This window comes from Pterocles gutturalis, unplaced genomic scaffold (assembly GCF_000699245.1).
Source record: "Pterocles gutturalis isolate BGI_N339 unplaced genomic scaffold, ASM69924v1 scaffold8997, whole genome shotgun sequence".
Classification (NCBI taxonomy): Eukaryota; Metazoa; Chordata; class Aves; order Pterocliformes; family Pteroclidae; genus Pterocles; species Pterocles gutturalis.
Genome location: NW_010112718.1, coordinates 9,509 through 32,394, shown reverse-complemented (window position 1 = coordinate 32,394; position 22,886 = coordinate 9,509). Strand labels below are relative to the sequence as shown.

Below are 22,886 nucleotides of genomic sequence, written 5' to 3'. Positions count from 1 at the left end.
TATGCTACTTACCACTTTACGTTCTTTTCACTTAAATGTACAAGTGGGATGCAAGACAGAAAGCTCCCATTAGATTTCAAAACAATGCTTAAGATGAATTGCATCTTATATTTTAAGGAAATTAAAAATATTCCTTTTGTCTTTGTTTCTTCTTATTATTTTTAGTACAGAGAGTAATGTTTGTTATCTTGACTGCTGAGAATGTAGGCTTTTATCAAGCCACAGAGCCTTTAGTGCTTACCTGTACTTCCTGTACACTGCTTATCCAGTAAGATCAATCATCAAATAGGCATGAAAGTAACCTAAGTAGGTGATTAAATCTGTTTTGAAAAGTCACATTGTCAGCCTTTCCATTTTTCCTCCATCGTATACACAATGGAGGTATTAATAATTCTGTACAAAAACACTACATCTGTGTCACTACACTCGAGCACAGTATTGACTTTCCAGCCTGATGTCACTGATGCTCAGGGCAGCGTAACATGGTTTCTATAAATATGGCAATATAAAGAATGTAAACTAGGCCCAAGAGTCAGTGCCCTCTATTGTACAAAAAGTTTTCATAATTTATTCTCATATTTTGTGGTACTTCTTTATCCTTTCTGTGACTTCTGAACAAATCTAGTAGTGAAATATTTTTTTTTTACAAAGAGCCTTTGATTAAGCCATGTTATCTGCAATGGCATGTGTGGTGGTAGCATTTAGATATGGTCTGTTTTATCTTGTAAATATCACCACAGTGAAACAGAAATTGCTTGGTTATAAGGTCAAAGAAGAGGTAGTAAACACCAGTCAATGTAAAAAAACAGGAGTCACTTCCTTTCACGTCTCATTAGTGTGTACATCCGTAGACATTATATATAATCTTCATCATCCTTCCAGCAAACTTCTTGTAGCAGTGGTTGTGAGTGCTTTGAAAACAAAACACGAGGCTGTGATCTCACACCTTCAATTCTCTGGGGAAGAAGATCGTGACCATATATATATTTATATATAAAAAGCAATCCATGGTACATTTATAGAAAACCAGATACATGCTCTTCTGCATAGTGAAAAGTTCTTAGTGGGAAAAAGATGAATTTTGTTTCACATGCTCATTGTACTCAGCAGTGAATGCCAGGAAAAGAAAACTGCTATTCTGGGAAGGAGGGAGTACTGCAGCTAATGCATCTGCCCCAGTTGTACATATTACCATGCAATATGGGTTGCATTTGGAAACAGGAGCTTTCCTCGAGGTATGGAAACATAATAGCAATGTTTTTTCCAAACTTGCTGTAGTTGCACAATACCAGCAGTGATTCAGGGAATCTTTGAAGGCTGATGCATCTCTTTGCACGCTCAGACAGCAGTGAGATTTCTTTTTCTTCCAGCTATTGTGAATGAGCAGAGGGCAGCGTTAGCCGGCTGTGTTGCAAACTGCAGAGCATCACTGTAATCCCAGCCTGAGGTTCTGTCTGTGGCTGTCCCCAGCAGCTCAGCCTATGGCTGGAGGAGATCTGGTGTTGGGAGCACAGTGGTGCTGTCACCTCATGGCATTTGAACTCTGTTTCCCTAATAGTTGATACTCATGCTTCAGGTTGCCAAGGTAGTTCAAATGCCAACTTGTTCCTCATATTTCTTTCTCCTTCTTAACTTCCACTAAAACTTCCAGCCCCAACGGTGGTCAGTTTTGGGAAGAAAGTTTGCTTTGCTTTCTGGAAATCACCCTGGGTGCATCCTGGGAGATGCAGAAAAAGAAATAACTCATAAAATTCTTGTTATACCTACAGGTTCTACTTCTTCTTTAAACATAAGTGCTATACCCTTCAATCGTTCGTTGCAGGACATCTGCATGCTTCCAGAAGATGTGGAGAAGGTGAGGACAGCGAAGACTATTGTCATAATGGGTTTTTTTCCATTTTATAAGTGGTGAAACCGAATGACAGGAGGCATTTCTCAATAACAGAACTTTCTGGTAGATGGATTAATATATGCAAATACTGTGTTTTCCCTCTTCTTCCCCCCTGTGGGTTAACCTACAAACCTAAAACTCCTATTTCTTCATTTATTTTTACTCTGAATCCATTAATTAAATGTAATTTAATTATTTTAAAATAATGGAAATGTTATAGAACATTATACATTTCTGCTTTTCATTCCCTCGCTTCCCCACACATTCCTGGAGACCAAGCTTTAAGATTATTTTAGCCATTCTAAAGTTACATTAGAATGTTATATAGAATTTCTTGTAGCTACATGCATATGGATGGGATTTACCTCATGCTTTTACTATCAGGAGATAGGGAGAGGTGGTTTTTTTGTTCGTGCTTATGATGAACGTGTGACTGCTGTAAAAGAACTACAATATGAATAACAAGCACAGTAACTGTAACATCTGCAGTCACTTAAGGAATTTCTCATGGTTTCTCAATTGCATAGGGACCCAAATTGTCTTAGGTGTGTTGCTGGGTGGCAGCCCATTTGAGCCTATAAATAGAGGTAAAGATGAGAAGATAATGCTGATGCACATAACTGTGTGCTAAATGTTAATGCTGCTTTTCCAGTTGTTAGAAAAGATTAATCTTCTAATTAGCTATTGCAATGAGTAGGATTTAATGCAAAAGAACTTTAAAAATGTGCCTAGAAAAGCAGATTTTTTGCTGGACTGTGGATGTGCATGTGGTCCCATGTCCTGGGCCCAAGAGGTCACCATCATTGTGCACAGCACTGGTTTTACTGGAGTGGCAAGTTCCGCATTTGATTTGAAGCTCTTGGCGTCCTTAACGTGCATTTAAAACAAACAAACAAACAAACCCCCCACCAAATCACACACTAAAACCGAACAAACCTGTGAACTAGTTTTTCATGTTACTTTTTGTGAAATGTGTTTCAGAAAGGAGATGATATTTCTCTGTCTGTAATGTGGGAACTAAAAGCATGGTAACTTACTCTCAATCACCAGGAGACCACTGAGTAGATATTTGGATTAGAAACCACAGTCTGAGAACTGTTGAGTGAGGCAAGATCACATCAGCTACTTCTCCTGTGCAGATGGTTGGGGGCTGATGTGACTACAAGTTAAAAGATATTAAAAGCTAAGTCCATTATGACTCAGGCTGCCTTTAAAAAAACCTAAACTAAACCCAAACCAAAACCCAAAGCATTTTTAGGTTGTGAAATAATCTATATGAAATTTAGGAGACTGAAAACTAAGGTACATCTAGTGTCAGCAATTGTGAGAATTGTAGTAGTGTGCCAGGAAGGAGATGGGCCAGATGATCTAGAGCGACTTTCCATTGATGCGAGTGGGAGGGAAGAGAAATGAGACAAGGTTGGTGTGTCACAGCTGAGTTGGGACAGCTTCCTAGGGTGACAGACTTTGCAGGGAGCAGAGTTGAAAGCTGATAGTCATGCTGAGCACAGGAGTGCCTGTATCCTGTTCCATCTTTTTTCAAGGCAGCTCTCTCAGATACAGTCATAATTGCTTTTATCAGCAGGACATGTTGATATGCTGTGCTCTGCCGCTAACTTGGGGCTAACCAGTGCTGCACAGGCTTTTTGAATCTTCAAAGTGGGACATGTCCTCTTTATCTGCCAAAAGGAAAAGGGCTGTTTAATTATTTTCTTTGCTATTGGTGTGTCCTGAAGTTCACTGAAAGTTGTCTCTGGAGAAACTGCACCAAGCAAGTGATGTTAATCAGTGTTAGGAAAAAGATAAAAGTCTCTTCAAATGCCTGCAGGGACTTGTGGGCTCTCTCTTATGTTGAGATTAATATCTTCTAAATGCATTTGGCTGTGAACAATAAGAAACCAGTGATGTCTGTTGTGCTTCTTAAGATTTAGCTATTTCTAAACACTGATGTAGTCTGTCTTCATGCTTCCCATTCAGGTTTAGGGTATGTCATGAGTACTGGCATTGAGTAGTACAGTTTTCTGAGCACAAGCCACTGTCTAAGAAGCTTTAATTATTCCACGTTCAGAGTCTCTAGCCTTAGATACTGCAGTGGTCTTCTAGATGGAGGTTTAGCTTTGCACAATGCAAACAGGTGCAGTTGAGGGGAGAGAGGGAGAGTATCCTGGCCATCTCTGGATTTCCACCAGAATGCACCTACCTCTCCATGATGCATCCAGTTTTGAGCTGAGCCTGGGTGGGGAAGCTGTGCCCAGGCCAGCAGCAGTAGCACAGTTGGGGCTGGTGGAATGCTCTGTTAGACCACAGGAGGTAAGGGATACAACAGTGATGTTGGGGCAGGGAGCCCAGGGTTTGTCTGGATGTCTCAGTGGTGCTAGAGGTGGCTTTACAAATTCCCTTTTCCTGGAGAAGTGTCTCCGGCAGGCGAGATTGTAAGGGGCGCCATGGGGAAGGGTTGTCTGGCAGGGAAATGCCATGGTGAAGCTTTGAAATGCCTGCCTTTTATTTAAGGCAGTGTGAACCCCAGGGGATCTAGGTTCCCACTAAACCTTATCACAGACTTTCTAAGCAGCCTTGAGTTGACAGTGTGAGCTATCTCACTGCCTGTTCCTTACTTTACTTACTTAACTCACAGAATCACAGAATGTTAGAGATTGGAAAGGACCTCGAAAGATCATCTAGTCCAATCCCCTGCCGGAGCAGGAAACTCTTAACAAATCAAAGCATATTACTAGCTTCTGTACTACCCACCACCTGAAGATCTATAGTCCCTTTGAAACCTGCCTCTTCTGGCCCCATCAAAGTTAGCATGCATGCAAAAGTGCTTGTAGAGAATGACTTGAAATTAAATCCTGTTAAATAGGTTATGTGGATTCACACTTGCATACTAAATAATGCAGTGTAACTAGAAGACTAGGTCCCTAAAAGCATACATATTCATCAATTAGGCATGTAATCAAGTTTCTTCTTATCTAATAGATGGGTAAGATAAAAGTGAATTGAATGATTTGATCAAGGGTGAGACAATTATCTGGGCAGTTGCCTTTTGCATGTTGTCTCTGAGTTGCCCTTGGGGTGTTTTTCTTTTGGTGCTTAAATGAAAGGTGAGTTAGCCTTACATTTTCATTTCTTGAGTCAAAAAAGTGTGGAGAAAAATACATATTTCACTTAATCTTATGTGAATATCAAATATGCTGTGTACTAATGAGTGTTCCAATCTTGTGTCTAGGAAAACGCGCACTTTTTTGTTGCAGATATGATTATAGCATCACTAGAAAAAATGAAATGTTATATCCTAAGCCAACAAACAGAGTCCTGGGGTGTGGAGGAAACAAGCGGATCAGATGGCAGCTATCATGCTGATTTGGAGTTATCTTCTTATCCTGGAGCGAACAAGTCCGATTCTTCTGTTGCCTCATCAGACAGTGGTTATGAAGGCAAGTTACTTAGTCTATAATGCAAACTTTTATGACAGCCTTTGCTGTTTATATTTGTGCAAGAATGAATTTGAGCATTGCTTGGAACCAAATCCTCTGTTACCTTCTTTGAGTCTCTTGAGAGCTGTGTTCCCTGAGGATCATTATGCCACAAGTGTTTTCCCTGGGGGTCAGATTCTTCCTTTTTAATGCTCACATCTGTGTTTTATTTATTGTAATTATTTTTTTTTTTTTACTTGAAAATTAAGATGTAAGGTTCAAATGCCACATGCCAAGCACAACTCTCCATAGGGCACGCCTGTGGTTGGCTCTGCTTAAATCCTTTTTTTGCAGGATTTGAAGCTTGGCTCTTTCCTTCTGTGCTTACTTTTTCAGTGTGCAGATAAGGCCACACAATGGATTTGAGTGAAACTGCACAGACTATTCATTCACACATAGTTTAAGGCAAGATAATACATGCTTCTGGCGCTATAATGCTTGAGTCAGCGCATGCATTTTTAAATAACCTTGAGTTACACAGATTTAGGGACAGGACTTGAGTTGGAAGTCTAAGTGACATAACTTGTGCGGAAAAATGGATGGTGTGCTTGTACCTGAGAAGGTCAGAGACCACTGATAATAGAAAATCTTTTGGTTTAGTCTCTAGAAGCCACTTCCTAAGAAACTGAGGGACATGCTGTATGACAGACTCCCAAGAAATACATGTGCATGTATAAAAATGTATACATAATAAAAGTATAAATAATAAATAATTGATCTATAAATACAGGCTGTGTGCTAAAGTTTTGGTAAGCAAAGAAAAATATAAATTTTTATGGAGTAGCTGCAGTTGTGCTGGAAAAGTTTGACTGGTGTTGTCTTTGTTCTGGACAGGCTGTGCTGTGCTGTCTGTCAGCTCCCCAGCGCATCTACCATCACATCATGAGGTTACGAGATTTCATTGCCACAGTGACTCAGAGGATGAATATGTAATTATTGGTAAGACTTTAAAATTACAGCTGCAGAAACAGCTTCATTGTTCATCTGAATCTATTGTGTTGTTTGGAAAATCTATTAACGTAGTAGATGTTATTGCAGGAGAAATAACACGTGAAAATGGAAAGAACGATGTATGCATGACTCCTTATTAGAACACATACAGAAATACCAGACTGGTGCAGGATTTCCATTCTACAAAATAGTATCTTTGCTGGTTTGAGGAACTGAAATTGTGTCTTAAGGATTAAACCCAATGAATGTGAATTAGCAAAGTGTGAAACTGACACAACCTCAGCCAACTATAGGAGCACTGTTTGAGAGAATTTGTGACATCATAATTTCCTAATTAAAGGGGTTGATTAGGTTTTAGGCAGCCCTCCTTCTGCTTCAGGACTAGAGCAGAATGTCTCTGTCCCCTTACAGTCACTAGTGCTCTGCTTCTCTTTAGGGCATCCTGAGTTTTTTTGGTTACCTTCTGTTTTTTACATATACAGCAATAAAAACCCTTAAAAGTAGCCTGACCAACATTTAACCTCCATCTTATTTTTTTCTGTTAACAAATGTTTTTTTATTGCTCCCTTTTGGTTTTAGAGATCTGCTTATTTTTTCTCCCTAATTTAAGAATGAAAAACTAGCTCCCAAAACTGCATTTCCAGTAGCAAGAGTTACTTTGACATGTATGAAGCATTTGTCTTGAGAACAATATGCACAGCCAAAAGTAATGCCACCAATGTGAATGAACACTTTGTCTGCATAAGCACATTTTGTCTATATAAACATAACGAAGAAGTGTGTCCTTTAATTCATTTCACCTGTTACTAACTTGTTTTAGTATTAGCTGGCATGTTTGTGATCAGTGTCTCCAAATATCTGTCAGTGTCCGAAAAAATTAATGTGCACTCTACTGGTTCTGTGTATTATTATTTAAGTCTAGTGCCTTCTGGCTGGACCTGGCACTAAGTCCCTCCTTACTGATTCTCCTTTTGAAGGAGGATGATGATATGAGGGATAGCTGTTAGGGAGTACTCTTCATCAGCAGATGTCAGAGATCTGCAGAGCACATAAGATTCCTTGTGCTTGTTTTACGATCAGGGCTGAGGTTAGTTCCCACATCCAGCAAAGGTGTTGTGAAGATGAATATATTTGAGACTGACACTGTGGTAACACAGAAGGTAGATTTAAAACAGTGCTGAGTAACAGAAGCTTTGTTTCTTGGATGGCTTAATAAAATTTTCTTCTTTACTACAGAACTTGAAGACCTTGAAAATCTGTCTGTTGTCCCAGATGAAAGGTAATGCTGTGTATCTTACTATAATAGCCCGGTGGCACTACCTTTTCTGCTGGACCGGCTTTCAGATGACTCTTCCGGCTGGGGCAGGGAAAGGTGTGGGAGTGATAAATTCAGCCCTCCCAAGGAAGGGGAAGGAATGCTGCTTGACAGCAAGTGTCTGTGGCGCTTGCCTTAGCAAAGTGTTTCTCTAGTCCCAGAGTCTAACTGGAGGGTGGTGGCTGTGTCTCTGTGAGGGCCTGGGTGTATCAAAGCAAGGGCATAAGAATGAAGGGATGGGAGAAAACTTTTCAGGGGTGCAGAAGAGCTGCTGATGACATGCTGTTTTTCACTGTCTGTATTGCTTAACTTTCAGGTCATCTTTTGAACCAGGCAGCAATTCTGCTGAAGCAACAGCCCAGGAGTTGTGCAGAGCTTTCAGAAAACACTGGTTGCAGACAGACTCTGCAGTTCAACTGTCTGGTTGCCTGAGCTCATCTAAGCAGAGAGTGAGTCTGAGCCGAAAACAGCAGGCTCTTTATTCGGTTCCCCAAATAATCATTGTCTCACTGCAGCTGCTTCACTGTTAGGGAAAGGGGGAAGCTGCATTTAAAAACAAAAATAAATACAGACAAGTACTTAATGGTTTATTAGTTCACTTTAGATAAGTTTTTAGAAAATTTCTTGTCTGTTTAGCAATTTTCATCTCATTTAGGATGTAAACAAACAGGATGTACTTTCTTCTGATATCAATAGAAGGGAGTTTAACCAAGGGGGACTACATGCACGTGAAAACTGAACTTTAAAATCCTGGAGTACAGAGGGAGATATTTCATAGTATTTAACATACGTCCAGCTGATGATGGGCTGTTCATCTTCATGAGTTTGTCTTTCCCAATAGTCTATGCTGAAAGAAGAGATTCCAAGAGAGCTAGAGTCCAGTTTGAATCTGGCTGAAGAAATAAAGATCATATCCAAATTAAGAGGCTCTTCTGGCTGGACCCCACCAAGATCGCAGATTATATTTAATATTCACCCTTCAGTCAAGTAAGTCTATGGGATCTGAGTGCAGTTGTATAGTACGGCATGGGGACTTGTCTAAAACCTTTTGAAGTTGATGGAAGGAGACGGGGTGATTTAACAGAACCGAAGATCAGAGCTGGTGCATGGTCCAGCCTACTGCAGTGTCTGTTACTGGCTTCTCTAGAAAGTTGATAGCATCTTTTTCCCTCTGGCATGTCCTGAATGATGTGGCACGTGCAGTTTTACATGTGATAATATACATACTGTTTGGTGTTAACTGTGGCAGGGTGCTTAGCTGGAATCCTAAAAATTAAGTTTTGTGAGATTACTTGGAGGACATTTTTAAGAGTTTCCTCACTCACTGCTCATATTTTACGGGTAGTAGGTTTTCAGAAAGGGAGGAGAAAACAAGCTGTGTTTGAGGAAGTTACTGTCTGTCTCTGCATAAGGTGCTGTTAAATGCACAAAGTAGGCAGACTGGTGTTGCAGGTCCAGTTGCTTTTTCAGTGGCAGATGTGGAGGTTTTTTTATTGGTGCCACCTTAAGAAATGGGAAAGAATTTAAATTCTTGCAGCAAGCCCTCTTTAGAAGTGGTAGTTGTTCCATCCTCCACTGAATAGCTCAGAGACTTCCACTAAAAATAATTACCTGCATCTTCTTCTAGAACCCCCTTCTTCATGTGGAGGAGCAGTATTCAGCTCCCAATTTGGAAATACTCACTGTTGCCAGTGTAGCTCTCCTACACTTCAGGACAGTGTTAACTGAACTGTGTTTTGGATGCTGAAAGGTTTAATTATTTGCCTCTGTATGCAGGAGAGATGTAGTGGTGGCTGCCCAAAACTTTACGTGTGTTGGTTGTGGAACCCCAATAGAAAGCAGTAAGTACTACCAAAAAGGAAAAAAAAAATTAATCCAAAAGTCTGTATCTGGTAATCAGGCTATAGTCTTCACCAACATAATTTTACAATTGTGATACATCTAGAGCTAGAGCTATAAGGAAAAATCTCATTGTTGGATTTGCCTACAATAATAAAACAGGCAGTGAGATCCTACCACTGCTGGAAATTTCTCATTGGAGATGGAACACAATACTTAATAGATGTCTCATAGACAGTAAAAATTAATGCTGTTCAACAACCAAACAGGAAAAGATATTAAAAACCATGCCTCCAGGCTGGAAAGTGCTGTTTTTGTGTTTTCCAGTGTTTTTTTTCAAGAGTTCTTTCTCTGCTGTTTTACACATTTCCAGGAGCCTCTAAAAGTAAGCTTATGGAATGTGTGGGTTTGCTTTTTTTGGGTTATATTTTAAACTTTTTTTCTTTAAATCTTGATCACAAAATCCTGCTTGTGTTCGCAGAGTATTTGTGATACTTAGTGAGAACTGCTTGAAAGCATGATTTACAGGTCTGACAACCAGGCCTTACCTAAGAAATCTTTGAAGTGGCTTTCAAGACTTATTCTGGGTCTGTTCACAAAAGAGCAGCATTTGTGATGACCTGTCAAGTATCAGCAGTCTGTGATGGCACATTAACTTGAGCAAACCTGAGATACAGAGATAGCTGGGAAAAAAACACCAGTTTCTTTATATGAAAAAGTGTTATACAACTGTGACTCTGAGATCAGCCTGTCTTCCCATTTTGCGGAAGTATTTTGTTGTGTGGATTTGTTGGTTTGTTGTGTTTCTTTTTTCTTTCTTTGTGTCTTTTTCTGAGGGTAAAGCAACAATGTTTTCTCTAAGATTTTTTGGTGACAAATATAATCAGTTAAGTTGGACAAAGGTGGAAATGAGGAAAGCTTTCTCTAATGTGATGTACAGAGCTTGTACATGTTTACCACAATAATAAACCCCCCACTTAAAAAAAATCCTTTTCCCTTTACTCCAATAGATCTGAGTTATTTAGACAGAATAGTTACACAGACAAGAGATACATTGCATAAATATTGTCAATTTCCTTGCTATCTACTTGCAGAATATATCAGGAGACTCCGCTATTGTGACTATCTGGGGAAATACTTTTGTGACTGCTGCCACAGTTGTGCCCAGTCTTCCATTCCTGCCCGAATACTGATGAAGTGGGACTTCAAAAAATACTACGTATGCAACTTCTCCAAACACCTACTGGACAGTATATGGCAGCAGCCTGTTTTCAATGTGTCGTGTATTAACAAAGCCCTGTATACGAAAAGTAAAGAAATGGACAGGGTGAGGGTAAGTGTGGCCTTTTTTTATTGGGAATTTGTGAGCCTGAGACTTTTGGGAAAACTACTCAGGGCAGATTGTCATTTGCCGTGTGTGTGGCAAGCAGGCAGAGTTGGTTTCTCTGCACATAGACTTGTCCCATCACCGCTTCTGGGACTTGCCTTCTGTCCTCTCAGATGAAGGGGAAGGAGGGAGATGTTTCCAATGTATGCCAGAGGTCTCATTCTCCATCTTGTCTTTGGGAGGCATTTTCTTATTGGTTTCTAGTTTAAGTTCATGGGGAAGCTGGGCTCCTGCAGTAAATATTTATCTCTGCTTGACATTGTCTGTTGGAAAGCTCCAAAAGTTTTGAATGACTCCCTGATTTTGTGGGCCATTAAAAGAAAACGCTCTTGGCTTGCCTAAGGACTGCACCTCCTACAGCTTGAGGAAGGGTGGTCTGCAGAAGATTGCAAGCTGCCGTGCATTTCCTTCTTGGCTGAGGAAACGCTTAGACAGGTTTGGGTCTGGCATCTCGGTATGCTGACACGGAGCCATTTGTAAACACAAATTGTAAGACTTGCTTCTGTTGTCAGTGAATAAAAGTAGCCTTTCCTTCCTTGGCTTTTTGTGCATTAGAAAATCCATTTGTTTATTTCTGTACTGAGTGTGAAGTTCCTATCTTTAGGTGTGGCTTGATGTACTGACAAACGTTGCTGACTCAAATAGTATTTTTCCTCACTTATGAATATATAAATGTGATTGCTTTTAATTTTAAAATTGTTTTGTTTTTCTCCTTCATCTTTTAGGAGGCACAAGAACAACTTTTTCATTTAAAAAAGCTTTTGAAAACCTGCAGGTTTGGTGAAAGGTAGGGGACACATGATCATGCCTGAAAAATAGCTTATTAAAATGTACCTAAGGTGCTTATAGAACCTTCTTCTCTAGAGACATTTGAGTGCAGTTTTAAATGAGATAATATGATCACTAGAGAAAATTCTGATAACAGAACTTCCTTCTATGGCACTGCAAATGTTGAGTGAAGAACAGGTTTTATGTGGTAGCTTTCTGTTTCTTGTAATGTATTTAGTTGGTTTTAAATGTTGAATGTTTTTGTTAGGTGTGTATTTTTTCCTACTCTGTCGTTCTTAGGTTCTCACTTGTTCTTAAAAGGTCAAAGACACTTATGTATATCTCTGAGATGTTTTCTCTTTAAAAAAAAAAATTAAAAAGTGTCCCTTGAGTATTTAAAGATTTCTTCCAGAACTGTGCCCTAATGCTCAATTCAGTTTATTTTATAAACATATTCAGATGAAAGTAGTGACCAAAAGTGATAAATACCAAAACATGACCTTGCTTGTTGCTGCAAATTAAATATATTTTTGTTATTCACCTTCCCAAACTATGGGCATAACTAATAGGCATGTTAGGCATCTCTCCTTGAGAGCAGCCCTGCGGAGAAGGACTTGGGGGTCCTGGTGGATGAGAAGCTGGATATGAGCCGGCAGTGCCTGCTTGCAGCCTGGAAGGCCAACTATGTCCTGAACTGCATTAAAAAAGGGGTGGCCGGCAGGGAGAGGGAGGTGATTTTTTCCCCCCTCTACTCTACTCCAGACCCCATCTGGAGTACTGTGTCCAGGCCTGGGGCCCCCAGCACAGGAAGGACGTGGAGCTCTTGGAGCGGGTCCAGAGGAGGGTCACAAAGATGATCAGAGGGCTGGAGCACCTCTCTTATGAAGAAAGGTTGAAGGAACTGGGCTTGTTTAGCTTGGAGAAGAGAAGGCTCCGGGGAGACCTCATTGCGGCTTTCCAGTACTGGAAGGGAGACTATAAACAGGAGGGGGAGCGACTATTTACAGGGATTGATAGTGACAGGATGAGGGGGAATGGTTTTAAACTAAGGGAGGGGAGATTTAGTTTGGATATTAGGCAGAAATTTTTCATTCAGATGGTGGTGAGGCACTGGAACAGGTTGCCCAGAGAAGCTGTGGATGCCTTATCCCTGGAGGTGTTCAAGGCCAGGCTGGATGGGGCCCTGCTCTAGTGGTTGGCAACCCTGCCCACAGCAGGGGGCTTGAAACTAGATGATGTTTAAGGTCCTTTTCAACCCAGGCCATTCTATACGATTCTGTGATTCTATGTGAATGATAAAACCTTCACTGCAGAATTGCTGACCTTTTTAAAAACAGATATAAGCAAAATAAGCTTTAAAAGTTGGTTCTGTTCTCTTTGACATGCACCTCTTCTATGCATCAATTGTGTGTTGTTCACAAAAATTAAATAGAAACGTATTTTAATATCTCTCTTCTGGACAACGACATGTGATGCCATTATAGAAATAAGCATTAGGATCCTCACTATACCTTCTACATTGGTGATACTTGGAAAGTAATAGCTATATTTTCAGTGTTCACCTGCTCAGTACAAGCAGTTTCATCTAATAGCAACCTATGCCCTCTAAGTTCTCTTTGCAAAAAAAAGTAAATAACCCTAGCTTATTGCGTTAGATATTATATGGGATTTTACCTACTGTTCCTGAGGGAGGAGAGAGCCCTTTACACATTATTTAAGAATTGCTGGGATAACTGTGCGTGGCAACTCCAACGCCCGAGAAATGCGCGTTTAAAGCAGACATTTTATTCTAAATCCCAAATCCTCTAGTTTTTGTTAACGTGATCTCAAATTGGGAGGGGAGATGGGGTTTAGCATGAACTTGCTTTGTATGATCCTTGGGTGACAAGTGAATCACAAGTGAAAGAGGTTTAATTGTCAAATATACTTGAAAAACAACTTATTGTAAATTGATTTGGTTTTTCTTTCTCTTTGTAGTATACTGAAAGAATTTGAACAAGTGCCTAGCCATCTGACAGAGGAGCTGCATCTCTTCTCCCTGGATGATCTGGTGAAGATCAAACGAGGGCAGTTACTGCCCCTTCTTAAAGATATTCTGAAGAGCTCCACCTCCCATGTGGATGGTTGTGAGGTAAGGAAAAGCCATGAAGAGCCAGTGTCCTTACAGCTGCTAGTGTAAGGAATGTCCCTGCTGACACTCCCAAATAATTTTTTCTTAGATTAAAAGTAAATCAACACTTTTGTTGTCCTTGTAGCTCTGTCAAGCAAAGGGGTTTATCTGTGAATTCTGTCAGAGCGCAGACCTGCTCTTTCCTTATCAGATTGCCAAATGCAAAAGGTGCACAGGTAGGTTCCAGACCAAACGTTGCTCTCTCTTTCTTGGGTGAGGGGTGTGTTGGTGCGTAAAATTGTTCCATCTCACTTTAGGAAAACATTGAGGACTTGATTCACTGAAAGCATGTCTATTTGAAAACCTGCATGTGTCTTTGAAAACCATGGATAGCATGTATCTTTGAAAACCAGCTTGTGGCAGCTGTCTTGCATCAGTGAATTCAGAGAGCAAAACCAGGGACTTAGCTGAATATAATTATGGCTGCAGGGGTAGGCTGTTTTTTGTGTCTACGCATGAGAGTGAGCCTGGGACCGTGCTATACTGCTGCTACATCAGATCTTGCCGACATTCATTGTAAATTCTGGGAATCTTACCAAAATGTTTAGTCATAGTTATTACAGTGGTGGTTGTTGTCCTGACCTCATGCTGCTTCTGTTTACTTTTATACTTGGGTGAACTAGATAGAACATTCTTCAAGGAACACAGCTGTTGATTAATTTTTTAATTTGTGTGGGGGTTTTTTTTCCCTGAATGTTAAACTGCTTGTATGTATAAACAGAGTGCAAAACATGCTTTCACAAAGCATGCTTCAAGTCTGGAGACTGCCCCAAATGTTTGCGGATTGCGTCTCGAAGGACACTTGCAGAAACTCCATCACTGGTGCCTCCGTGAAACTGGATTCCCTCTGATGACTGCTGATTTCAGAAGATGCTCAAAGCCAAATCTTCAGGTGCCTGACTAAGAATTAAATGATGTTGTTTTAGACATTACTATTTTTAATGCATGTCTCCTTTATGGGGGGGTTAAAAAAGAAAAAAAAAGAAGACTTTAATATCATCCTTGAAAACTTGCCCAAAAGGATTTTCATCGTAACTGTTGACAGAAAAAGACTAGATGTTAATTTTATGAACAGCCTTTTGTTGCTATGTTTTGTCCTTGTATGTAAGATTTTTAATATTATATTTTTCCATATAAAAATTATACTTCTCTGTAACTCTGCAAATAATGTATAGATAGTAAATGAGTGTTGGAATCCTTACCTGTGTCAGATTTTGGAAATAGGAGAAAGTGGTAAAGTATGAAATCATTCTCTCAATAGCTCTACAATACAAAAAGCATGTCTGCAAGCTTTAGGTAGATGTTGATCTGAAATTTTGTTCAGGCAAATGATTTATGTGAACCAGTGGTTTTTAAGTTTCTTCAAGACGGATGTATGTAATAGCTTGTGGTGGGTTGGCCTTCGCTTACTGCTACATGCCCACCCAGCTGCTCTCTCACTCCCCGCCCCTCAACAGTATGGGGGGGAAAAGTAAGATGGAAAAGCTTGTGGGTTGAGATGAAGACAGGGAGATCACTTACCAACTACTGTCCTGGGCAAAACAGACTTGACTTGGGGAAAATGAAATTAATTTACTAACAATTAGAAACAAAGATAAAAAATAAAGCAACAGCTTTCTCCTACCTCACCCCTGCTTTTTTCCAGGCTCAACTTCACTTCTTCATTCCCAACTCCTCTACCTTCTTCCTTGCCCCAAGAGGTGCAGGGGGGTGAGGAAGTAGGGTTGTGGTCAGTCCATTAATGGTTCCTCTCTGCTGCTCCTTCCTCTTCATGATGTTCTCCTGCTCCAGTGTGGGCCCTTCCTGCGGGCTGTAGTCCTTCAGGATAAGCCTGCTCCTGCATGGGCTCTCCAGGAGACAGTTGCTTAAGCAAATATCCACATGCTCCTGTGCGGTCCCTTCCGTGAGCTGCTGGTGCCTGGAGCACCTCCTCCCCATCCTTCTTCACTGACCTCGGTGTTTGCAGTGTTGTTTCTCACATTCCCCTCCCTATATGTTTTGCCCTTTCTTAAATGCATTTTCTCAGAGGTACCACCAGCTTGGCTGAGGGGCTCAGCTGTGTCCTGCAGTGGGGTCAACAGCTTTGTCTGGCACAGGGCAGCCCTGGCCTCTTGCAGAGGCCCCCCCTCCAGCCCCCCACTGCCAACACCTTGCCACCTACACCCAGTACACTGCTCTACAGAAGTTTCTTTCCATAGCACTTAAGCACTTAGAAATATGAGGAGAGGCAGTGGGTGAACATGAGAGATGCTCCTGTTTAAATCCAGCATCACGCTTGCAAACTGAGTGCTTGCCTAACTAAAGGTGAAGTGCTGGAAGTTGAAAGCAGTTTTCTTTCCCAGCATCGTTGGTTACTTTTGATGAAAGTGTCTGAGGAAGCAGCCCCTGCCTTCAGAAACCTAGAGCAGCTGCTTGAACCTGTAAAACGATTTTTCTGTTTTTGCCACATATGAAGTACTGATGAACAGAGAGACCCCCAGAACTCTCAAACACATACCAAAATTCTGATCTCTCCAATGGGGTGCTCTTAATATTTTGAATTTGTTCTCATTTTGTGCTTCTCTCCTCACCTGCTAACTCTAGCTTTCAGCAAGGAAAAGCTCAGCTGTCTGTAACCAGGATCTGTATAAGTTCACCTCCACACTAATGCTCACAGTACTAGTAAGCTCACTAACTCTTCCACTTAGCTATTTTTCCTGTGGCCAAAAACAGCTTACCTACTTAGTGCTCAGAAGCAAAATTATAATCTCTTCTTACTCAAGATCACCAAAGGGATACTGACGTAGGGTAAGACATGGTGAGAAAGAGCCTGTTTATGCAGCTGACTGTATTAAATGTTATGCAAGAGTAAATTCTCATTTAAGTTGGGTGCACAGCTAACTGAATCACATGAAAAGCCTTGCTGTAGGGATTTTCTGCTTACAAAGGAGCTCACTTGAATAATCGTTCTGTGGGATAACCTGCAGGGCGACTGAATATATCTTTTTCATTATTCATGAATAATAGAAGAGCTGATCTGGTTTCTGGCTGTGCTTTTCACAGATGTTCAAGTCTCACTAAACAGTAATGGTAGGCAGAAAGGGGGAGCATCAAAGAGTGAGTTTCACGTATCAACTATTGATACTTACATCCACTCAGTTCAGTCCAGATCTCCATAGAGCCTGTACAGATAATCTGACTAATCATTGCTGTATATCACAACATGAGCTCAGCCTTTCCTTGTCAGTCAAACACAAGAGAAGATCCTCAATGAGTAGCTCAAGAAAAGGGGAAGACCAAAGAGGATCAACGCTCCTATAATCCAAAATGTTCTGCTGAAGCTAAAGCAAGAAGGACCAAGTTGTGAGGTGCCAAACCTGTTGGTCACAAGTTGGAAGGAATAACAGAGGCCGCTATTTGCAGCTTTTGAGGGAGTGGGCTGCTAGGCTTGGAGGAGAGTCATACCAAAACCACATTCTTGTGTGCTGGTGCTAGCACAAGATACCACAGGAATGTGCTGAGGCCACCCACCATGAACCTCTTCTCTGGTGAGACACAAAGCATGGGTGACTAGACCTGTAGCCACAAGGTGTTCTCAGGTTTGCTGAGGTGAGAGTTTCTTCTTATCAGGTGCTATCCTGGGATAGCATAAAGCAACCAGAATAAAAGTGAAAGCATGCACTGTATCTTTCTGTATTTGGTGATAAAGTGGCTTGGACAGGAAGGGGTGTCTTCTGTGCTAGAAGCTCTCTAGGTGTCTTTAAGGTGTAGCTGTGTTCTTTGCATCAAGTTGCGCAGTTCAGTATTGTTTTAAGAAGCTTAATACACTCTTCCTGAGCATATCTCTGAATAAGTACTGAGTTTGATCACTTCTGAGGTTAAACCAGATGGTAAGGAAAGATAAGAATGTCTTAAGAAACAAAAGTTTTATGGCTACAGTGAACTTTGCAGGAAGTAAAATCCCACATGTGGAAATCTTTGAGCAGAGAAGATATGGAAGGTTTAGGCTGTCTTACTAAGGAGTTGGGCAGTTAAAAATAAGCTGCCTCCTAGCTCGAAAGCCGAACATGTTTCACAGAGGACAGTGACAAAAGACGTAATTCTTCAGCTAGAGCAGGAAACGATTGTTGCACCTTTTTGTTTGCCTGAGCATTGGGGACCAATGCTCCCTCTTAACAGTGGAATTCCATGATGCCATGTAAATGGAACAGGAGCACTTCTGAGGACTGTGCTGGAGGAGCGCTCTCAGGGATGTAAGAGTCGGAGAAACCTCTTCCTAGTTAAATGCCTGCCCCACTCCACAGGCAGAATTCAGGTCAAGACAGTTTTCTTAGTAATTTCCATAGGAGCAGGTTTTCAAAGAAACACAATACCCATATCTCACTCTTGCTGCTAACAATTTTACCTGCTTTTCCACTAGTTACTTCTTTATAATGACTGTTGTATTTTTCCTCTTAGTCTCAGTTGTGAGTTGTCTGAAGGTGGAAGTGCTTTGGTAAGACTTTGTACAATGTGTTGCAGCCAGGATCTTTCATGATACATCATACAGCTGTTACTGTAAATAATAGAATACTGCTAATTGCTAGGTGTAGTATGGACTCAAAAATACAGGTCTTGTTGGAACTGTGAGCAAGTATGTCAAGTAATTAAGTAGTTTTATGGGACCATATAATTCCAGGGATGTCTGTCACACCCAATCACTTTAAGAGAAGAAAATATACATGTTTTATGAGAAATTATATTTTGTCTTGTTTTACACATAGAGTATGCAAAATCCTCCATCAGAAGTCTTTCACCTCTTGATGTGCCTGTTTTTATGTTTTTAATTTTTTTTAAAGGAAATTTACTATTTCCTCCACATTTGTTCTATAATGCTGCTTGAGGACTGCCTGTTGCTATCAATATAGGGTTTTTTTTTTTTAGGCCAGCAATCTGAATACTCTGAAAAACACCTTAAGTCTTCTCACTAAGATATCAGTTGTATTTATGTGGTTCAGTATTGACATTGGTGTTCTTTGGTCTAGAATATTTGCCCTCTCTCACGATTCTGAACAAAGCTACACCAGCCTTTCATTTTCTACATGAGTGCCGTATTAGATCGCACATTGCCTATCTTTCTTACCAGAGACTGTAAGTCTTCCGGAGATTGGTAAACCAGGAGGCTATTAAAGGAAATCTAATCAATAAAGGAGGGAGAAAGGAGATAGGGAATATATTTACAAGAAAGACGTGGGTAGCATACACTTCAGTGGAGTGTGGAGAGAGCCAAGCAAGACTGCCAGCTCTGAACTGAATAAATCATCCATCCTGTCTACAAAGGATGATGGTATTTTACGTTTGACTGGATTAAAAATTAAAATGCAGATTAAATCTGTTTTTGGTAAATTAAACTTGCCCAGGACTGGTCTCTGGTACTGAGGGCAGCTGGTGCAAGTCAGGCCAAGTTCGAATACTCCATGCTTTTCTTCACCAGCACATCATCACATCCAGTGTGCCTGTTGTGAATGACCCCGTGTCCATACTAACTCCTGATCTGCATTTGCTGTGTCGGGTCAGAGTTGTGCCGTGTTTATTCCAACACTTTGCCACTGTAGACATCCATGTTGCAGCGCCCAGAACCACTGTTTAATTTATTGGTTATAGACAACAACCTGAGTCAGATGAGCACTGAGCAGCACATAGGGCTCTTCCCTTCCACCCAAGAGCTCAGACTGCAACGTGAGAGTCATCTCCTTCTCATCTGTTCTTATTTTGCTATGGGGCCTATTTACAAGATAATTATTTCATTAGAAAAAAATTCTATGGCTGTCATTGTTTATGTAACCACTCCTATGCTCAGCGAAGTTTACACCTTGGTAGCTGCCATTTGCTTACCTTCCATAAAATGATGGCATCTCCCTAAATGTGTTTTCTCCCACCAAATTGCTGAAGGTTTCTTGTTTTGGGTCTTTTGACAGAGTATGTCTTAAGGGTAAAAAGAAAAAAAAAACAAAACAAAACGCAAACAAGTCCAAAAACAGAAGAAAGTATCTTTTTCCTTCTTCCCCACCATGCAAATTTCCCCTCAGTGTATCATTTAAGGTTCATTTATTCGCAGTCAAACCAAACCTCATACCAGCCTAGTAACAATTGCTCCAAAGGTGGGCCTGGACAGCAGGAGGGATTTGAGGGCCAGATAAGTTCCCTGAGTGTGCTGGATATACCGGGGAAGAGTACCAAAGCACCATCGGCATGAAGAACTATCTGGTTGATACAGAAGAATCACAAGCAGTTGAGGAATTGCCCAACTGTGTTTGGTGAGCAAGAGCCAGATTCTCTAGGACCTTTGTGGGCCTAAGAGTGAGTATCTGTGGAAATACCATGGAGTATCTGCGTACCTGCAGGCACAGATGGTGTGAGCACATCACTGTGGGGAATCTGACACAAGAAAGAAGCAAGAGTTAGACACCAAAGTAACCGAGTGTCCAACTGCAGGGGCTATATTTATGGCACAGATTTGTGTGGTGACAGTGCCCGTTCTATGGACCTGGGGTGGGCACCCACCTCCTGATGTAGTGCAAAGGAAGCCAGACACCAATGGATCCCATTAAAAGTGCTCAAATTGGGATTAAGGAGGAAAAAAATGCAATAACATGGAGGCCTTCATTCCCATGGTCCTTTCCAGTAAAAATTTTACTGTTGCCTAGAGGTCTCCTCCTCGGGCCCAGAACTGTCCTAGTCTAAGCAGCTTGATGCCAGTTTCTTGCCTGTGCCTGCCTGGGGTTTGGAAATGAGGAATTCTGCCTGAATGATGGACAGATTCTCCCTGTAAGAGAGAGCTCAGGGAACAGAAGGAAAAGCTTGTGGAGCATCTTTCAGTGTCAGCTCTTAGCTGGAAACATAATTTTATTGTAGCACCTGTCTTCTGCCCCAGCACTGCGTTGCTGATGTAAATGGCGCAGGATCTGGACGTACCCAGAGCTGTTTGGACAACGGACATTTGTAGGAGCTGAGCTGGACTGATTTTTGTCAGCTGGTCCTGCTATCTCTGTGTCACTTGCCCTGCAATGAGCTGACTCACCTTACTTCCCTAGCAGCAGCAGCAGTTCCTTTCTCTGCTATTTTAGTCAAGGCTTTTCCAGTTGTCCAGAGAGTTACTGTCCAATGTTACCAGCTCTTCTTCTCCTGGGCCTGTTTTATTCACTTTCTACACCATTTGTACCTCTTTGCAGCCCAGATTAATTTCTCTCTGAGATGTGCTCCTTATGATAAAGCAAATAATATAAAATACTTTGCAGAGGGACTGGTTTATACATGTGAAAATGCTATTCCATTACCCAAGGATAACACTGAGGAGGATGTTAGCAAAGAAAAGGGAAGAAAACTCATTGAGGTGTTGTTGACTTGAAGAAAAGAAAAAGTGCTGTAGAGTAGCACAGATCAGTCCTTGAAAAGACCTGCCTGCTGCCTGAGGAGACAACACCAAGAAGCATTCCCTGAAAGAAATCATGGTGCCTTGCATAAAGCAGGAAGAATGCATTGTTGTGGTCACTTCAAAGCAAGTCAATGACTGCTGACTGCTGCTATTGTGCATCAAGGAGTGTGGGGTGGGAAGGGAGAGTTTGTTTTCCTCACCTGGAACTGGGAGTCATTTTTCTGTGCTCTCATCTCAGTCCAACAGTTACTGTAAATCAAGTTCCTCCTCCCTGGGTTCTCAGAAGGTGAAACTAAATCTAAGTGGGAATGGTTTTACTGGAATAGGGTATGTTTTCAGGCCTCCTACATGTTTCATGGATGAGACAAAAGAATGTGAGTAGTAGTTTATGTGCTAACGCAGCACAGAGGATATATCCCCACTTCTCCTGTAACAGAGGATTTCCTAAGCTCCCTTGGATTCTAGTATCATCTGGCTGCAGTAGCAATGTTCCTCTCACAGGAAAATGCCTTGACACAGCGTTTTCCTGTGCCAGCACAGTGCTAACATGGCCAGCATGTTGTGCTGTGTCATGCTAGAAAAAATTTGTGGGTCTACGACTGAAGCAGAGCCCCAGGGCTACTTAGAAGTGTAGCAAAAGATGGAGTAGTCACTGAAGGAGGAAAAACTGATGAGATTATATGATGAGCAATGGGAGAAAAGTGTTTGCATCATTTTGTGGATAGCAAAATGCAGTTGAGCTGAGGCTGAAACAGCCCTGAGGAGGTTGATGGTACAGATGGAAACATGCCCCAGATGTAGACCAGCATCCTGAGCAGAGGAGCATCTTTCTTCTCTAACCCTGAGAGACATAACAGTGATGGAGACAGACTTTCTCAGGAAGGATGAAATGCACAGAGGAGGGTGAAGAGGCCCTGTATGTCCCCCATAGTCAAGAAAAATTTGATTCTCTTATGTTTCATCAATTTATTAGTTAACATGTTAACAATACCACCTTCCCTCTCCGAGTCTGCTTAACATGGAGGATATTGTTGCCCCAGACTCCCCTCTAAATGCCTTTGAAGACACCTAGCTCTCTCTCCCTATTGAATAGCACTGTGTTTGCTGTAGTAGGGCTCCTTCAATGGGTCCCAGCATTCAGGCACAAGGCCTGTATCAGAGTTAGACAGGCTGGACCCTCCCCCCCCCGATCCCTGGGATTTCTGTATTTGACAGACTGATGGGAAAGCAGAAATAACTACTAGCATATCCTATACAGTTCCTATTTCAAAACTGCTTTCTGGCTAGTTAACACACACATGAGGTTCCCCTTTTACAGAGCACATGTGCACAACTGCTGCACCAGCAGGTGCTGGCTGAAGATGGCTGTGACACTTCCCCAAGTCAACCTTCCACTTGCACCTGCCAGAAGATGGGGAAATCCACGAACAGCCCATCTACTGGTTCTGGATCTGGCCTCTGATGCTGGGTCCAGGGCCTGTCTCCATGATGGTCTTGTCCCAGCACTGTGCTGAGTGCTCACCAAAGGAATATGGTGACCTTACGCTCATATTTTCCCAGCAATTTTCCTCCCATTTTTGTCTTCCCAGGTCTCCTTTCCACAGGGAAGCTCTTCAGACTATCCTACCCCATCCTTTCCTCTCTGAGTTCCTGTGGACACATCATTCACTCCTACTTTCCCAAGGGTTCCTGGCTT

The 22,886-nt window shown here is 41.5% G+C and overlaps 1 protein-coding gene across 1 annotated transcript in view; it reads left to right on the top strand.

The window, feature by feature from the left end:
- The window catches only part of KIAA0226L (KIAA0226-like ortholog), a 22,727-nt gene extending 7,809 nt beyond the window's left edge, over positions 1–14,918 (top strand). Inside the window, exons 4-15 of the mRNA XM_010074167.1 lie at positions 1,770–1,855; positions 5,121–5,328; positions 6,202–6,306; positions 7,555–7,597; positions 7,950–8,082; positions 8,475–8,620; positions 9,410–9,474; positions 10,567–10,805; positions 11,585–11,646; positions 13,605–13,758; positions 13,883–13,973; positions 14,519–14,918. Coding sequence (XP_010072469.1) covers positions 1,770–1,855; positions 5,121–5,328; positions 6,202–6,306; positions 7,555–7,597; positions 7,950–8,082; positions 8,475–8,620; positions 9,410–9,474; positions 10,567–10,805; positions 11,585–11,646; positions 13,605–13,758; positions 13,883–13,973; positions 14,519–14,631 — 1,445 coding nt within the window. The 3' untranslated portion in view covers positions 14,632–14,918. The remainder of the gene's footprint in view (positions 1–1,769; positions 1,856–5,120; positions 5,329–6,201; positions 6,307–7,554; positions 7,598–7,949; positions 8,083–8,474; positions 8,621–9,409; positions 9,475–10,566; positions 10,806–11,584; positions 11,647–13,604; positions 13,759–13,882; positions 13,974–14,518) is intronic.
- The last annotated feature ends 7,968 nt before the right edge of the window (positions 14,919–22,886 follow it).